Source organism: Sciurus carolinensis, chromosome 8, assembly GCF_902686445.1.
Source record: "Sciurus carolinensis chromosome 8, mSciCar1.2, whole genome shotgun sequence".
In the NCBI taxonomy this organism is placed as follows: domain Eukaryota; kingdom Metazoa; phylum Chordata; class Mammalia; order Rodentia; family Sciuridae; genus Sciurus; species Sciurus carolinensis.
The window spans coordinates 127,499,130-127,515,933 of record NC_062220.1 but is presented as its reverse complement, the minus strand read 5'-3'; the positions used below and the strand labels follow the sequence as shown (position 1 = coordinate 127,515,933).

Here is a 16,804-nt window from a genome sequence, read left to right as displayed (position 1 = left end):
CTCCATCTCTGAGTTTTAAAGTTGTTCGGTTTTATTGTTTGTTCTTTCTCTGGGGTTGGGCGGGGGGCGTTCTTCGGAAGTCCCTCGAGATTCTGCCCCCTGCCGCTCCCTCCCCACCCCCTCAGCTGGACCCTATTTCCCTGCCCGGTGCAGCTCCGGGGGCAGCCAGGAATCGGTGCGCGCACGACAGGGTAACTTTTTAACTCGCGCCGACGACAGCAGAGTGCTTAATCCGAGGTTTTTAAATAAAAAGGGCTCAGGGGTTGGTTTTATTATAACGTTTATTTCATTTCAGATTTCATGCGCAATTTAGCAAACGCTAGACAGACTTGGGCGATAAACACTTTCTTTTGTGGGGGGAAAAAGGCATTTTTATACACCATGCTTAATTTTATTTAGATTTAATAGCGATATCAGGGGCCCTTCAAAGAAAGTTCTGTTTTTTCTCCCTTTCTAAGGGTGTAGGTCTGCTAGCAAAATCGCCTCGTGCTATTTTATGCAGAGAAAATGAAAGGCCTCTCCCCTCCTCCCGCTGGCACTTGCTCTTCAGAGCGGAAGACACACGCACGCACGCACAGGCCCGCGTGGGCACGGGCACACGCACACAGAATCAGCACTCTCCTCTCCCCTCCAACTTCCAACTTCTAATTGCAAGATAGATTTCAGCCTCGGTGGGGATCAAGAAGATCTAAACATTTTAACTAAGATTATTGGGATAAATATTTCATAAAGAGCAGGGCAGATATTAAATTACTCCTATTGATTTTAGTATCACAGCCCAATTCCGTTCTTTGGCCTCTTCAGTTTAATTGATCTCTTAAGGAGGCCAACTTCGCGCCGGGAGAGGGCCTGGGCCTTGGCCTCGGTGGCTGGAGCAAGGTGCTCGGGTCTACCCGTGCGCCCTTTACGCGCGGGTCTTCTCGGGGCTCCCGGCCGCTGCGGCTACTACGCCTTGGCCGCTCCCGCGCTGGGCTCCTCCGACGTACCCCCCGATCCCCGCACAAAGTGGCAGAGTGCTGGAGGCTGAGAACCGGAAACCCCAGACAGTGGAAAGGAGGAACAATTGCGCGTGCCCTAGTAAAGGAGGAAAGCGGAGGAGCCCGGGGCTCTCCAGGAGAACCCTAACTTCGGGGTCCCGGGTCTGCTTCAAGCTCCAGAAAGAGCCCACGCCTGGCCACCTTAGGCGCCGCCAGTGGAGAGCGGAGGGAGGGTTCACCTCAGGGCTGAAGAGCAGTAGGCACTTAGAGACTTTCCGTGGCGCGTCCAGGGGCTTTGCCAGGCGACCCCATTGTCTGAGCGCCCCGCACCGCTCGCCGCCCACCTCCCCGCCCCCTGCCCACCCGGCAGGTCTCGCTGCAGTTGGGGGTGGGGAGTTGAGAACAGTGTGAATGGGAAGGGGGGTGAACAAAGCCAAGCTCCCGCCATTCTCCTCCGCCTGCGCCCTCTCCAGCCCCATGCGCCCGGAGGCCAGGACGCGCCCCCAGCGCACTGGCGCCGGACCCTGAGGCAAGGCGGGAGCAGGGGACCCCAGAGCTGGGGCAGTGCGGGTCCGTGGCGGGGGCCTCAGCAGCCAGGACCCGGGACCACCTTAAGAGCGAGCCCCGCCCCGGGCCCGGAGCTTGGGCGGCGCTGATTGGTGCAAATGTAATGGCTGAAATTGATTGCTGAAATGCAAAACTTGTTGCTGCTTCTCCCGGCGCTGGGCGAGAGGCAGACAGAGAGGGGAGCCGAGACCCTCAGAACGCCCCACGCAGAGCCCCCCCGCCAGCCTGGAGTGGGGTGCGCGGACCCCCCAGAGCTGCTCCCGCCCCCCTCCCCGTTCCCGGCTCGGAAAGCGCAGCCGGAACGCCTCAGCTCGCTGGCCCGGCGTGGCCCCCAACCCGCGTACGCCCCCCTTCCCCGGGTCCGAGGGGGACTCGCGAAGCACCTCGGCGCGGAGGCTGGGAACCGGAGCTTTGGAGCCACCCAGCCCTTCGCCTCTGTACTCGCCCAAGCTTGCAACGGGACGCGGAGACTCCCGCGAACTCAGAGACCGAACGGCGGAGGACAGAAGCAGCAGGCGGCGGACGTGGCCGAGAAGCGGCGCGCTGGGGCGCAGCGCACCCGCCGCCGGGCAGGGGAGCCGCGCCTTTCCCCGGACCCTCCGCTCCAATCCCGGCGCCTGCCGCCTCCCCAGCCCCGCTGCTTCCTCGGCTCGGGGACCGGCGCCGACGATGCCGAGCGGAGCCTCTAGACCTCCGACCCGCTGAAGAAGCAGCAGCCATTCGCCCGGGGCCGACCGGGACTGTGCGAGCGGATCGTGCTCGGCGGAGGCTCGGGCTGCGGAGCGCAGGGACTACGGGGGGGAGGGGGGAGGGCCTCTCTGTCGGTGCCCCCACGCCAGCCGCCGCCTTTAAGGGTCTCCCTCCCGGCCCTTAGCAGCTCCGCGCGGACTCCGGGAGGCTGCGGGCGGCGTCCTGGGGCTCCCCTACCGACCCGATCGGACTTAAGAAGGTGATCGCTCGGCTTTCCCAACCCCCTTCCCGCCCCCTTTCCCCCACATAACTTTTTGTCTACGTTCGCCCGCGGCTCGGTCCCCTCTCCGCAAACCCACCCGCGGCTGTGCCAACCGCCTGGGGCATGGGCCCCCCAACGCGGCTCCTGGAGGCCCCGCGGCCTCGCAAGATGTGAGAGGCCCGCCCCGGGCAGATCCAGAGCTTCGGGAGAGGAGCTGATAGCCCCCAGCCTCCCCACGCCTGGCGGGGTGGCGGTGCGCGCTGCGCCCCCGCGGTGCCGAGCGTCCCGGAGCGCCCAATCCAGGGCTGGAACGAGTAGCTGGCCGGAGGCGCGCCGCGGAGAGCAAGCTGTCATGCCCTATTGATCCCCCCTTGCCCCCCGCCAAGTATGTTTGGGCTGGACCAATTCGAGCCCCAGATCAACAGCAGGAACGCTGGCCAGGGCGAGAGGAACTTTAACGAGACCGGACTGAGCATGAATGCCCACTTTAAGGCTCCTGCTTTTCACACGGGGGGGCCCCCTGGCCCCGTGGACCCTGCCATGAGCGCGCTGGGCGAGCCCCCGATCTTGGGCATGAACATGGAGCCATACGGTTTCCACGCGCGGGGCCACTCGGAGTTGCACGCAGGGGGGCTGCAGGCGCAGCCGGTGCACGGCTTCTTCGGCGGTCAGCAGCCTCACCACGGTCACCCGGGAAGCCACCACCCCCACCAGCATCACCCCCACTTCGGGGGCAACTTCGGTGGCCCGGACCCGGGGGCCTCGTGCCTGCACGGGGGTCGCCTGCTTGGCTACGGAGGCGCAGCCGGCGGCCTGGGCAGCCAGCCGCCCTTCGCAGAGGGTTATGAGCACATGGCGGAGAGCCAGGGACCGGAGAGCTTCGGCCCGCAGCGACCTGGAAACCTCCCGGACTTCCACAGTTCGGGTACCTCGGGCCACGCCGTGCCTGCCCCATGCCTGCCGCTGGACCAGAGCCCCAACCGGGCCGCTTCCTTCCACGGCCTGCCCGCCTCCAACGGCTCCGATTCCCACAGTCTGGAGCCCCGGAGGGTGACGAACCAAGGAACCGTCGACTCCCTGGAATACAATTACGCGGGCGAGGCGCCCTCGGGACATTTTGACATGTTTTCGCCCTCTGACTCCGAGGGGCAGCTGCCTCATTATGCAGCGGGTCGACAGGTTCCCGGGGGCGCTTTTCCGGCCGCCTCGGCCTTGCCCAGAGCCGCGGGCATGGTGGGCTTGTCCAAAATGCACGCCCCGCCACCGCAGCAGCCACCGCAGCAGCCACCGCAGCAGCAACAGCAGCATGGCGTGTTCTTCGAGCGGTTTGGCGGGGCCCGGAAGATGCCTGTGGGTCTGGAGCCCGGGGTGGGCTCCAGGCACCCGTTGATGCAGCCTCCCCAGCCGGCCCCGCCACCCCCCCAGCAGCAACCCCCGCAGCAACCGCAACAGCAGCAGCAGCCTCCGCCACCCGGGCTTCTAGTCCGACAAAATTCGTGCCCGCCCGCGCTCCCGCGGCCCCAGCAGGGCGAGGCTGGCACGCCCAGCGGCGGCCTGCAGGACGGGGGCCCCATGCTGCCCAGCCAGCACGCGCAGTTCGAGTATCCCATCCACCGGCTGGAGAACCGGAGCATGCACCCTTATTCCGAGCCTGTTTTCAACATGCAGCATCCCGCTCCGCAGCAGGCGCCCAACCAGCGGCTGCAGCATTTCGACGCGCCCCCCTACATGAACGTGGCCAAGAGGCCGCGCTTCGACTTCCCGGGCAGCGCGGGAGTGGACCGCTGTGCTTCGTGGAATGGTAGCATGCACAACGGCGCTCTGGACAACCACCTCTCGCCCTCCGCCTACCCAGGCCTACCGGGAGAGTTCACTCCGCCTGTGCCCGACAGCTTCCCCTCGGGGCCTCCCTTGCAGCACCCAGCCCCCCCGGACCACCAGTCCCTGCAGCAGCAGCAGCAGCAGCAGCAGCAGCAACAGCAACAGCAGCAACAGCAACAGCAGCAGCAGCAGCAACAGCAGCAACAGCAGCAACAGCAGCAGCAGCAACAACGCCAAAATGCGGCCCTCATGATTAAACAGATGGCTTCGCGGAATCAGCAGCAGCGGCTGCGCCAGCCCAGCCTGGCCCAGCTAGGCCACCCAGGGGACGTGGGCCAGGGCGGCCTAGTCCACGGCGGCCCGGTGGGTGGCTTGGCTCAGCCGAACTTTGAACGTGAAGGCGGCAGCGCGGGTACAGGGCGCCTGGGTACCTTTGAGCAGCAGGCGCCGCACTTGGCACAGGAGAGCGCGTGGTTCTCAGGCCCGCACCCGCCGCCAGGAGACCTGCTGCCCCGCAGGATGGGTGGCTCAGGCCTGCCCGCTGACTGTGGTCCGCATGACCCCAGCCTGGCGCCTCCCCCTCCACCCGGTGGCTCTGGGGTGTTGTTCCGGGGCCCTCTGCAGGAGCCGCTGAGGATGCCCGGAGAAGGCCACGTGCCGGCGCTGTCCTCGCCGGGCCTGCAGTTCGGGGGCAGCCTGGCCGGCCTGGGCCAGTTGCAGTCGCCTGGGGCGGGGGTGGGGCTGCCTAGTGCTCCTTCGGAGCGCCGGCCCCCGCCGCCGGACTTCGCTGCGCCAGCGCTTGGGGGCCAGCCGGGCTTTCCGTTTGGCCCAGGGAGCCGGCAGGCCACTCCGCACAGCGGTCCAGGCGTGAACTCGCCCCCGAACGCAGGCGGGGGCGGCGGCAGCTCTGGCGGCGGCGGCGGCGGGGGCGCTTATCCGCAGCAGCCTGATTTCCAGCCCAGCCAGCGCACCTCGGCCAGTAAGCTGGGTGCGCTCTCTCTGGGCTCCTTCAACAAACCCAGCTCCAAGGACAACCTGTTCGGCCAAAGCTGCCTGGCTGCGCTCTCCACCGCTTGCCAGAACATGATCGCCAGCCTCGGGGCCCCCAACCTCAACGTGACCTTCAACAAGAAGAACCCACCCGAGGGCAAGAGGAAACTGAGCCAGAACGAGGCCGAGGGCGCGGCAGTGGCCGGCAACACGGGCTCGGATTACTTCCCGGGAGGGACTGCTCCTGGGGCCCCAGGACCCGGAGGCCCGTCGGGGACCAGTAGCAGCGGCTCCAAAGCCTCGGGGCCGCCCAACCCGCCCAGCCAGGGGGACGGCACCAGCCTCTCCCCCAACTACACCCTAGAATCAACGTCGGGGAACGACGGCAAGCCGGTCCCCGGGGGAGGTGGCCGGGGACGGGGGCGCAGAAAAAGGGACAGTGGTCACGTGAGTCCTGGGACCTTCTTCGACAAGTACTCGGCGGCTCCGGACAGCGGGGGCGCGCCTGGGGTGAGCCCAGGACAGCAGCAGGCTCCAGGCGCGGCTGTCGGGGGAAGCTCAGTGAGCGAGGCGCGCGGGGCGCCCACGCCCCACGAGAAGGCACTTACGTCGCCGTCGTGGGGCAAGGGGGCCGAGTTGCTTCTGGGGGACCAGCAGGACCTCATGGCGTCCCTGGACGGTGGGGCCAAATCGGACGGTAGTTCACCGCACGTGGGTGAGTTCGCCTCAGACGAGGTCAGCACGAGCTATGCCAACGAGGACGAGGTGTCGTCCAGTTCCGACAACCCCCCGGCCCTGGCCAAAGCCAGCAGGAGCCCCCTGGTGACCGGCTCGCCCAAACTCCCTCCTCGAGGGGTGGGCGCCGGGGAACACGGACCCAAGGCGGCCCCGCCCCCACTCGGCCTGGGTATCATGTCTACCTCTTCCTCGACCCCCGACAGCTACGGCGGGGGCGGGGGCACTGGCCATCCGGGCACCCCGGGCCTGGAGCAGGTCCGGACCCCTACGAGCAGCAGCGGTGCGCCACCGACGGACGAGATCCACCCTCTGGAGATCCTCCAGGCGCAGATCCAGCTGCAGAGGCAGCAGTTCAGCATCTCCGAGGACCAGCCCCTGGGGCTTAAGGGTGGCAAGAAGGGCGAGTGTGCCCTCGGGGCCTCGGGCGGGCAGAATGGAGACAGCGAGCTGGGCGGCTGCTGCTCCGAGGCCGTCAAGAGCGCCATGAGCACCATCGACCTGGACTCACTGATGGCAGAGCACAGCGCCACCTGGTACATGCCAGCTGACAAGACCCTGGTGGACGGCGGGGACGAAGACAAGACGCTGGCGCCTTGGGAGAAGGCCAAGCCCCAGAACCCCAACAGCAAAGAAGGTATACCCGCACGCGTTCCCTCTCCTTCCCGGGTGACCCGCCGGGGGCGCTGTGCAGGCCTGGGCCTCCGGGCCTCGGGTCCCTTGGGGTTTGGAGGGCCCAGGGCCCCACTCAGAGCTGGGTACCCCTCCACTGATTACACCAGGGGCAGTGGGGCCACCCCCCACCAGGTGCTGCCAGGTAGATTCTGGTTCCGGAGGATGGTGAGAACTTAGATGTCACTCTTTTGGGAATCTCGGTTGAGTCACACACATTCTCCCCGGCCCCGACACCCCCAGTTCTAGCTGAGCAGTGTGCAGCGCTCAGAGAAGCAGGTTACTTCTTTTTCACAGTTAGACCCCTCCTCACCCTCCACGTTCAGGCTGGTGTCACTTCTTAGGAGTTGTGAGTCCCCTCTCCTGGCAGGACACCTGGAAAGTTCTGTTCGCGCCTCCCCACCTTTTCCTAGGTAGCCAGCCTGAGGCTTGAGTGCCCTCAGGTGACCAGCATCCTCCCAAAAGTTGCCAACCCCGGTGTCCGGCAGTGTCCCTCCCAGGCAAGGCCTCAGTTGATGTTAGTTCCTAATGAATCGCTGTTTTGTCTTCTTCTTCAACTGTTGGAGTTTCATGAGAAAACACAAAACCAAAGACCTGGAGACCTGGCGGGGCGGGGGCCACCGGCCACCTTGCCAGGAGACATCTCCTTGACATTTGATGGGAGTTTCCTGGGGTTGGGCTGAGGGCTGCTTGGCAGAGACCAGATCCTTCCATTAGGAAATCATTTGTGTGTGGGGATCTGTATATATATTCCTAAGACACAAAGGACCTGCCTTTGTCAATATCTCGCTTGGCTTTGGTGACAGATGTCTGGTCTCCTTTGCATTCTAAGCACCCCTCTCGCCAGGCCTGGAGGCCTTAAGGTGGGAGGGGCGGGGGCAGGTCCTTGGAGGGCCAGTCCTGCTGAAGTGACACTGGTTCTTTTCAGCCTCAAGGTGACTGGGCTGTTGTAGGTATCCATTTTATTTGAATGGGACTTTATTTAAAAAAAAAAAAAATAGAGCTACTAGTTTCTTAAAACTAGATAACATCGGCCCCCCGTCCTTAAGCCTTAGGTGATTTCCCTGGGTTTCACGGGGTGCAATATTTCCCTGGTGCCAGTGGCTGGCGATTCAGCCCTGGCCTTCCGAACAAGTGCCCCTGGATCCTATAGCTCTCTAGCTTGTAGTTTGTTTCCCTTCTCGTTCCTTAGCCATCCCCAGGTCCCCAGGTCCCCATGTCTGGTGATCTCTTGACCCTGGATTTGGGGCGAGGGTCGGTTTTAAGGAGCTGTGAGGAGCTAGGGCGGGCGGGGAGGGGGCCGAGAGCCGGTGGTTGGAACTGGGGCGTCCCGAGGCGCCCGTCCCGGGAGGATGGCTTCCCCTGTGGGTTTTCCGATGCATGAAAAGCCCTGGCTGCTTTTCTTTGTTCCCGGTTCCTGCCCAGCCTGGGCCGCAGGGCCGCGCTCTCATTTGAAGCCGGGTGTTTAGCATGCACAGCGGACTCCCTCTGCCCGGCATGTGCATTCTCCAGGCTGGTCCCAGGCAAGGCCATAAATTGGTTAGTTTGGGACCCCGGCTCTTGTTTCTTTTCCTCCTTTTGAAAATGGACTTGGACACGGCATCCTGCTTGCGGCCCGCCTCCCGCCCCCCTTCCCTTTTATTTTCTTGTACACAACGTCTCGATCTGGCCCCGATCGATAGCTGGTTAGCACACATCTCAGCCCCTGTCACTTCTACCTGGCCTGGCCTGGCCGCCCCTCCCCCTCCCCTCCTCCCCCCACCCCTCCAGTAATTAAGAACATATTGGTCCAAAAATGGGTGAGAAAAGTTTAAAAAAAAAAAATACAAGAAAACAAACCCATCACCCTAACCCAATTTAGAGAATTCATCAAGAAAACCGGTTAGCACTTTCCCATCCTGGTCAACCGCCTTCCTAGGCGGAGAAGTCTTGGGTGGTTTTCATGGGATTTTGGTTTTTAGGGGTTCCCCCCACCCACCCGCTCCCCAGCCCTCGCTTTCTGGGGAGGGGGCTGAGACTCGGGCTTTGCAGGAAGACCTGTCCTTACAGAAAGGTTTGCTTTGCTTTGCTTCATTATCACCTAGGAGAAGATGTATTTGGGGGGACGCTGGCTGGTCCCTTTAGGCTCCAGGTACCCCTGTAGGTGACCCGAGGCCCTCCGTCCCCTGTGGAGGAGAAGATGGGGGGCTTTCCTCAGGGCCCGGCGAAAGGGACAGTCACTTGACCTCCTTTGTTTTCTTCTGTGATGTGGGAAGGAGAGTTTTCCTGGATGCAGCCCGAATGGAGGCTCTTCAGAGCTCCTGGGCCTCAGGGCTGCTAGTTAAGGCTTTATAAGGTATGTGCCTCGCTTCCCGCTCCCTTCCTGGTAGTAAATAAGGATGATTAAACTTTTCATTATGATAACACCCCCCATTCCATCTGCACACGTCGTATAAATAGGTGCACAAAAGCTTTCCGCAGGCCCCTGAGTCCCCTGACTGAAAATCAGAGTGAAGTATACCACTTTGAAATAGAGTCAGGGGGAAAAAAAAAATTAAAGCAAAAACATTCCGCTTTTCCTTAATAAACGCGTCCCGGGTCCCCTTAGCCGGGGAGCGCTGGTGTCCAGTGGCTCTGCACACACCTTGTCCAGGTTCCAGCCCAGCAAGCGCTCTGCCCGCCCTCCCACCCCCTTCCCAGCAGAGCCCATTTTGGTAATGATATTTTATTTTGTCACACCGTAAAACACGCCAGTACTAATGTGATTAAATATTAACACCGTTTCTGAAATTCTCCGCTCCGATGACAAAATACTAGTCGGTATTTAACAAAATGATCCGTGCTCGGGTTGAAGGAACGAATCGGTGTTCAGGACTGCACAAGACGTGCCGTCACGGGGACGTGCCCGGATTGTCTTATGGGCTTGCGATGTCCTTCGGAGGGGAAGAAACTTGATTGGCAAGTTGCAGTTCTGGAAGAGTCTGGGCCGGACTCGCCGGTGATTGTGATTTCTTAAACCAGGAGAGCCGGCCTCTCGGAATCTGCCTCCCCGATTTTCTACCCGGCTGTCCCCCCCCACTTCTATATCATGAAACTCTTCATCTGATCATGGGACCCCATGAAGTTGGGGTGGGGAAAGGCTGAGATGATCCATAGGGGGGGAAATAAAATAAAAACCTAGCCTGAGTTGGGGCCTATTCAGAGATCCAGTAAAGTCCACCAGGGTGACGTGAATTTAAGAATACTTTGCAAAAATCTACCCCTTGTCTTGGGGATCGGTGTGTGTGTGGCTCTGGAGAATTCCAAAGGAGAGAAAGGAAAACATCATGATAGGATAGAGATGGCGGCCTGAAGTTGGAGAGGGTGGTTTTCCCAGCCGGGGCTCAGCGTCTGCATTTGTTCCTGAAAACTTCCTTCAGTTCTGAAGACCCCCGGGGAGCCTTGAAGGGTCCTTCCCACACGCTGCAACAGGGGTGATATCAGGATCTGCTCAGCCCCTGATCTTGCTCTTTTTGGAAGTCTGATGTTTTTCCAGGGATGTGGGAGAAATTTTTGGAATGTCATGCTTCTCTCTCGGCGTTCCAGGCGGAGCCCAGTTAGGCCGGGCTGAGAAACTCTAGGCAGGCAGGGAATTTCTTGCAAGGACGACGGACGTGGGGCAGAGAGGGTAGGTCCCAGCCTCCCAGCCCTGAGCTGTTTCTCTTAAGTCCTTTCCGTCCCCCTCCTCCCTCCACCAGGCAGAGAATTTTGCAGGCTCACTTACTCCCACTTGTTTGGGAAAAGCCAGGAACGTCCCGGTTCTACCTCCCCGGGAGCACCCAGCGCAGGATCGCGTGCTTCCCACCGTGGAAGGACTTGTGCCTCTGGAAGATGTGACTCAAAACTTTGCAGGTGTTCATCAGGGGTAATGTAAACAGATAGGGGCCCCTTTGTGCAGCTGACTTGGGGACCAGCCGCTCCCTGGCTAACCTAGGACATACAACTACTGTTATTGGTGCTCATTCCATATTTCTTGCCTGTCATAAACCTGTCTGCTTGGTCCGCCTCCCGACATAAAACCCCAACCCAGAATACATCTGCGATTATATATTTCTACTAAATATTAATAAAGGACAAGGATGTTTTAAGGGGCTGGAGCTTAGCGGGGTTGAACTTATCGTGGTTTCTGCTACTGAAATTTGCTGGCTGTTTGGATTTTAAATACCTACTCCCTTGTAATATGCAATATACGCTTAGATATTCTCCCATGCAGACTTACAACTTTTTTTGGGAGATTGCAGGTCTTTCCTCAGGATAGCTTTCTTTCATATAAAATTCATTTAAATTTCTGGGGAGGCCCCTTCAGACCAGAAGTGAGAGACTGTTGAAATTTACTTCTGTTTTATTGCGGGTTCGAGGCAAGGAGCGTGGGTTGGTTAATCTGATTTCTCTCTCTAGCAATGAAATTCTAGGATTCCTGATATGATTTTGTTTGCCTGACAGAGGTATTTAAATTTCCACAAAGAATCTTAATAGGTCCTGAAAATACGGCTCCTCCCGCCAAGAAGTTAACTTGATACCCTCCGCTGATATAAAATATATATCTTTAATAAACAGTCCGGGAGGACTAGGTGAAATTGGAGGAGGAAATCTCTTCTCACTCTGGAAGGGCAGACTCGAGTGTGTCACTGGGATTTCATGGGATCTTCTAAGTTCGCTCTATGCTGCAAAATTTAGCAAATCACTGGTGGCCTGTTTCTCTCCACTTGAGTGACAGTGACATTGGCTCAGGTTCCTTGCCCAGGGAGCGATCTGCTTTACCGAAAGCATTTAGGAGATAAATACTCTCAGCCAGGAATACTGTATTTACCTCTGTTTGGTTAATTTTAGAGATTAAAAGGCTGTAGCTTTATATAATAGGATCAAATATCTGGGGAGCATGTGGGGACAAGCAGGCCTTCCTAGCCCATTGCCACGTTCACACACCAAGTCCTCCCACATCCAAGGCTCCTCCGCTGATCAGGGGCCCTGTCGTGGGTGCATGCGCCTCGCCTCCTTCTCTGGACCCCGCCTGCTCCCGCCCCTGTTCCACCCCAGTCTTGGGTCTGCAGGGGCCAGAGAAGCCCTGCTCCCTGGTCTCGACTGCAGTCAGGGCTTCGCCTTGCTGGGGACTGTGTGTGTGTTAGGACGGTGTCTATTTTTAGGTGCATTTGGGTGGACAGATTCGAGCGTGGGATTTGACGGCTCGTGGCGGGGATGTTGATGTATACTCAGGGTGATGGAGCAGAGGGAGCTTCGAAGCACAGTTTCCAAGTTTCCTCGCCTTCTCCAGCACAGGAGAGTCAAGCCAAGGGGTCTGGGGTCTGGCTTGAGAGGGTGTAGCCCGGGCGGGGTGACAGGTCAGGTGTCAGGTCCCCCAGGGGGCAGCCGGGGAGAGCAGGGCCCGGTGGTGGCCCCGTACCCGCGCACCTGCCTGGCCGAGTGTGTGTCCATCAGCTCTGAAGTCCTTCTTCAACTGCGCCCTTAATCTGCTTTCCCAAAGGCGACCGGGAAGCCGGCTCACCCTCCAGTCTCAATGGCCTTCGCTGACAGTTTCTGATTCTGCAAAAGACTGAATGAGTCCTAAAAATAGAGAGGAGGATTTTGAAGATCCTAATTACACAGTCTCGGCCTCTTGGGCTGCGGGCGCCTGGGATCGGGGGTGTTTCGGGTGCAGCCCCACGTCGTCCCCCCTTGCGGGGTTTGTGCGTGAGCTTGCAGAGCCTGGGGGCGTCTCTCGGGCTGTTTCCCAAGGAGAGGAATCTTGGAATCGGTGGTCCCCTCCCCCAGCCTCCCCAAGTTGTGGGAAGCCGAGGCCGCTTCTCATTTATGGAAATGCCTCTCCTTTATTGTCATCTTTTGGTACCAACAACGACACTGGGCTTTGGAATTCGTCATGGCCCTGCCTGCGGGGACCCTCCAAGTCCTGATGCACACAAGCCCAGCCTGCATTCACTCAGGGCCCCCGAGAAGGCCCGTCGGGTTGGGAGGATAAGCTGGTTCTGGGATCCTGGACCAGTGTGATGGTGGCCCAGTTGTGCCCTACATCTTCCCGGAACAAGCATCCAAGACGTGACCTCACCTGAGGGCCAGTGGCTCCAGAGGCCGTGAGTGAGCAGGCAGTTAGTGGGCATGTCCAAACCCCAAACTTATTTTGTATCCAGGATTGAAAAGCAAACAAGTTATTTTTGGTTTGGTTTTTTTTTTTTTTTTTTTTTTGGTATGAGGGATTGAACTCAGGGGTACTTGGCCACCGAGCCACCTCCCCAGCCCTATTTTGTATTTTATTTAGAGACAGGGGCTCCCTGAGTGGCGTAGAGCCTCGCTGTTGCTGAGGCTGGCTTTGAACTCGCCATCCTCCTGCCTCAGCCTCCCCGGTCGCTGGGACGACAGGCGTGAGCCCCTGCACCGGTTGTAAAGTGAAGTCTGATCTGCGTGGGTGGAGAGGGGTGTTTGAAAGACATCCTTTTCTCGGGGTGTGAGGTTTGAGGAGACCCGCCGGTTTGGTTTCCTGGCCTTGAAGTTTCATCAGCTGCCTCAGGAAGTAGGTGGTATCTGCTTCCAGAACTCTGTCTGTCCAGAGGGGCAACCAGGGGGAGAAAGGGCCACAGGGTCCCCAGGCCTCACCAGGCGGGGTCCCATCTTGGGCCTCACAGGCCATCTTGGACTGGCACCCTGGGTCCCCAGTGAGTGTCACTTGCCCCCAGCTTCTCTCTGCCTCTTGGCGGAGAAGGCTGCTCATCATCATGTCCTCGCACAGCCAGAGCAGAGAGCGCTTTACAGCAGTCGTGCGCGAATGGACCACGATTTATACATCATTGGAGGGACCCAAACGCCCTTTAAACCTAAGGCAATTGAATTTAACAGTTTCGAGGTCTTAGCACATTCCTGCTGGCTCTCTCTGAATGTCCCAGAAGGGACATCTTACATGGAATGAATCGGTCCCAAAAAAGGAAGGAAAAAAAAACAAAAAACAAAAAACCCAATAAATGTCTCCATACCAAGTCCCCTTGTTGGGGGCGTGCAGCGGGGTTTTAAGTTCTTACCTTACGAGCTCAGGTGTCCAGCAAACTCATGTCGCCCCGCTTTCCCCGGAGCCTGCGGGACCAACCGTGTGAACCGAGGCCTCCGTCTTCTTGACCATCTTGACCTCTCTGTGGAAAGTTCTGGGCCCCTCTCAAAATGTCCGCTCCTGGGGTTCTGATCCCTCTGCGGGCCTGGTTGTCTGGGTTACCCTCTGGCTTGCTGGCCTTCGGTGTGGGGGAATCGTGGTGCGTTAGGAAAGCATTGGAGGAAACAGCCCCTGGGTGAAGGGACCTGGGGACCTGGGGACACGGTAGCTCTCAAGGTCTCTCTGAAGCTGGGTGTCTGAAGGCACCGTAAGAGAACCAAGTCCTGTTTTCTCTCGCACGTCTTGGAGACCCCGCACGACTCCTCAGACCCCGAGGCTGGGGCTGCCTCCGGAGGAAGCTAACTCTGGCACTCCTCTAGCTTCCTAAAAAAATTTTGTTTTTCCTGCTCCCTGTTCAGGGTCCCGTCCTGTGTCCACCCCAGTGGCCCCCCCGATGTGTCCGATCCTGAATAGTTAAAATGACTTTTTCCTTCTCAACACTGAGAAGAATTTAAAGAGTCTTCCAACACATAAGTTTTCATTTGTCCGTGACCAGAGGTCCCCAAACTCTTTAAGAATAGAAGACACCATCCTGGGGCCTTTCGGACACCGGTGGCTTTGGGTGTGCGACCGGGAAGTGCGTCTGTCCTGCAGTTGAGGCCTCGGTGCGCTGGGTCTGGCTTTCCCGGTTAGATTTGGGAGCCCCTGGAACGTGAGGGGACAGCTAATGAGCAAACTTCACACACACGCGCGCACGCACACACACACGCACACACAGCTTCTGCACATCCAGTCATTCAGGGCAGGGTGAGGTGTTACAAAAAGATATGACCCTTTTCAGTTACTGTGAAACCCTGTTTTCAGACGCCCTTGGAGCCTGGAATACGCACATTGTCGCGTGATTGGCAACGACCACCAGGAATAAAACACTTCTTCAGGACCATCTTATGATCAGAGGCGGGTGGGAGGCTCTGCACAAAGCAGCCTGCTTTGAAATTCGCAGGGCTCAGCCTTCTGGAGAGAGCCAGGGCGGCCGAGGATTCAGCGCCAGGCTGCTGGGTTGTCCCCTGTCCTGCTCGCGGGGTTTCAGACAACCTTGAAAAATGCCAGGGCCTGAAACCCACGTGGACGCCACCTCGCTTTCCAGAGCAGGGGTGGCACCCCGCGCCCCGCAGCTTGGGAGACTGGATGGAGCTTGGGCGCAGTTGATTTTCTTGGGGTGGCGGGTGGATGGACCCGGAAGGACTAAGTCCACCAGGGTTGAGAGGTTCTTTCAGCCTTGGGATTTAGCAGTGGAAAATAATGTCTAACCGTTGAGGCATTTCTAAGGCCTGTGGTCAAGACTGGGGGGTGTCATTGCTCAGGGGCTGAAACTTTTTGTCTAGGCTTGTCCCCCCAGAGCTGGGGACTCCCAAATGACCACAGATGCATGGGGGGAATAAACAGGGAGGACCAGGCTACACTGCCTAGTGGGTCTCTCAGCAAGCGGGGCCTGTTTCTGTTTAGCGAGTGGCCGAGGCAGGCGCTCAGGGTGATGAGGAGGCCCAGATGGGTCCCCCAGAATCGTGGCCAGCGCCTGCAGAGGCACATCCAGTGCTGAGGATGCCCCCCATCAAAGAGGGGGTGGGAAAAGCAGAGACCTTCCCCCTGGTGACCCGCAAGGTGACCATCGGAGCTTCCTCAGCACCCAGCCCCTTCAGGGACAGTGTGGCCTTTCCCGGGCATCGAAGGCAGGTCCCGTATATAAATATACTACATGTTATATATGTTTTTCTTTTTTCTTTTTCTGAATGGCAGGGAAAATGGAAACCAAAGTCAGACAAATTCAGCAGGAGGAAGGTTTCCCTGTCTCACGTAGGAAGGAGGGAGCAATCAGAGCCCCCAAGTCCCTCCCTGTCGGGGGACCCGGGTCCCAGCCATCCGGAGGCCCCTCAAGCCCCTCATTGGCTAAACACAGACGGACCCTCTCCATCCGCCGCTCTGCAACCCTGGGTGGCTGCTTGGTATTGGAAGGGAGGCTGCAGATCAAACTCCGGCTTTATAAAAGGGGAGCAATTTCACGATCCTTCCGCCGTGACCCTTTCCCAGTGACCCGGGCCCCAGCTCTGTGTCCCCGGCAGGGCCTGCCTGCGAGCACGCGCACACCTACCCGCCAGGTCCGAGCAGCCTCAGGAAGAAATGCAAAAATAACCCCCGCTCCAGCCCGGCTTCTTGCTTCTCCAAAGTTTGGCCCCATTCAGTTCGAGGTAGAAGCTTCTGGATCTCAGTGGGGTCAGTTCTGCTGACTCTGTCATCCCGTTAGGGGCTGTTGGGAGAGGCCTGTTGAGTTTACGGGCACGTTTTACTGTGAGGGGTCAGTTTAGCATGTGTTTTGTGCTCAGGGTGCAAGAAGCATTGTGCAGGGATGCGCTGCGCGCGCCTGCGCACGTGCGGGAGTGGGGCGCACTCTCACCTCGCGGGAGGACGGCCCCCAGTCTGGGTTCCCGCATCTCCGCAGGAAGAGGGGCCTGGGAGGAGGGAGAGGAAGCCCGCCGCTCCGCAGAGCCGGCCTCCAGATCCCTGGGGACAGCCGGAGACCAGGGCTCCCAGCTGGTCCCCGGGTCCTTGGGGCGGCGGAGGGTCCACGCCTCCATTCTTAGTGCGCTGGGGGCGGCGCTGGGCGTGCAGCCGGGGCTCCCGATTCTTGGGGTCCTGGACCTCCTGGAGCCCCCACTCCGCCCCGCCGCTCTGACACACGGTGGCGGGGGACAGCGCGTGTGCGGGTGTGTGCAACTTTTAACAAATGCATGGTCTGACTTCCAAAGAAGGAAGAAAAAGTGTGCAGAGTCTCAGAAGCTGGGGAGGAAAAAAAAAAGAGGAAAGAAAAGCAGGGCGACCCAGCTGGCAGCTTTGGCTTTTCTAACGCCAAACCGGGGCCTGTGTCACTTTGACGGTGTGACCTGCAGCGGGGCCCCTGGCTGCCCCCCTTGTGGTGCGCGGGCT

General features: G+C 59.4%; 1 protein-coding gene across 1 annotated transcript in view; it reads left to right on the top strand.

The window, feature by feature from the left end:
• The first annotated feature begins 1,710 nt into the window (after positions 1-1,710).
• Mn1 (MN1 proto-oncogene, transcriptional regulator) overlaps positions 1,711-16,804 on the top strand; it is a 40,041-nt gene continuing 24,947 nt past the window's right edge. The window contains exon 1 of the mRNA XM_047562423.1: positions 1,711-6,679. Within this exon, the coding sequence (XP_047418379.1) occupies positions 2,884-6,679 (3,796 nt within the window). The 5' untranslated portion in view covers positions 1,711-2,883. The remainder of the gene's footprint in view (positions 6,680-16,804) is intronic.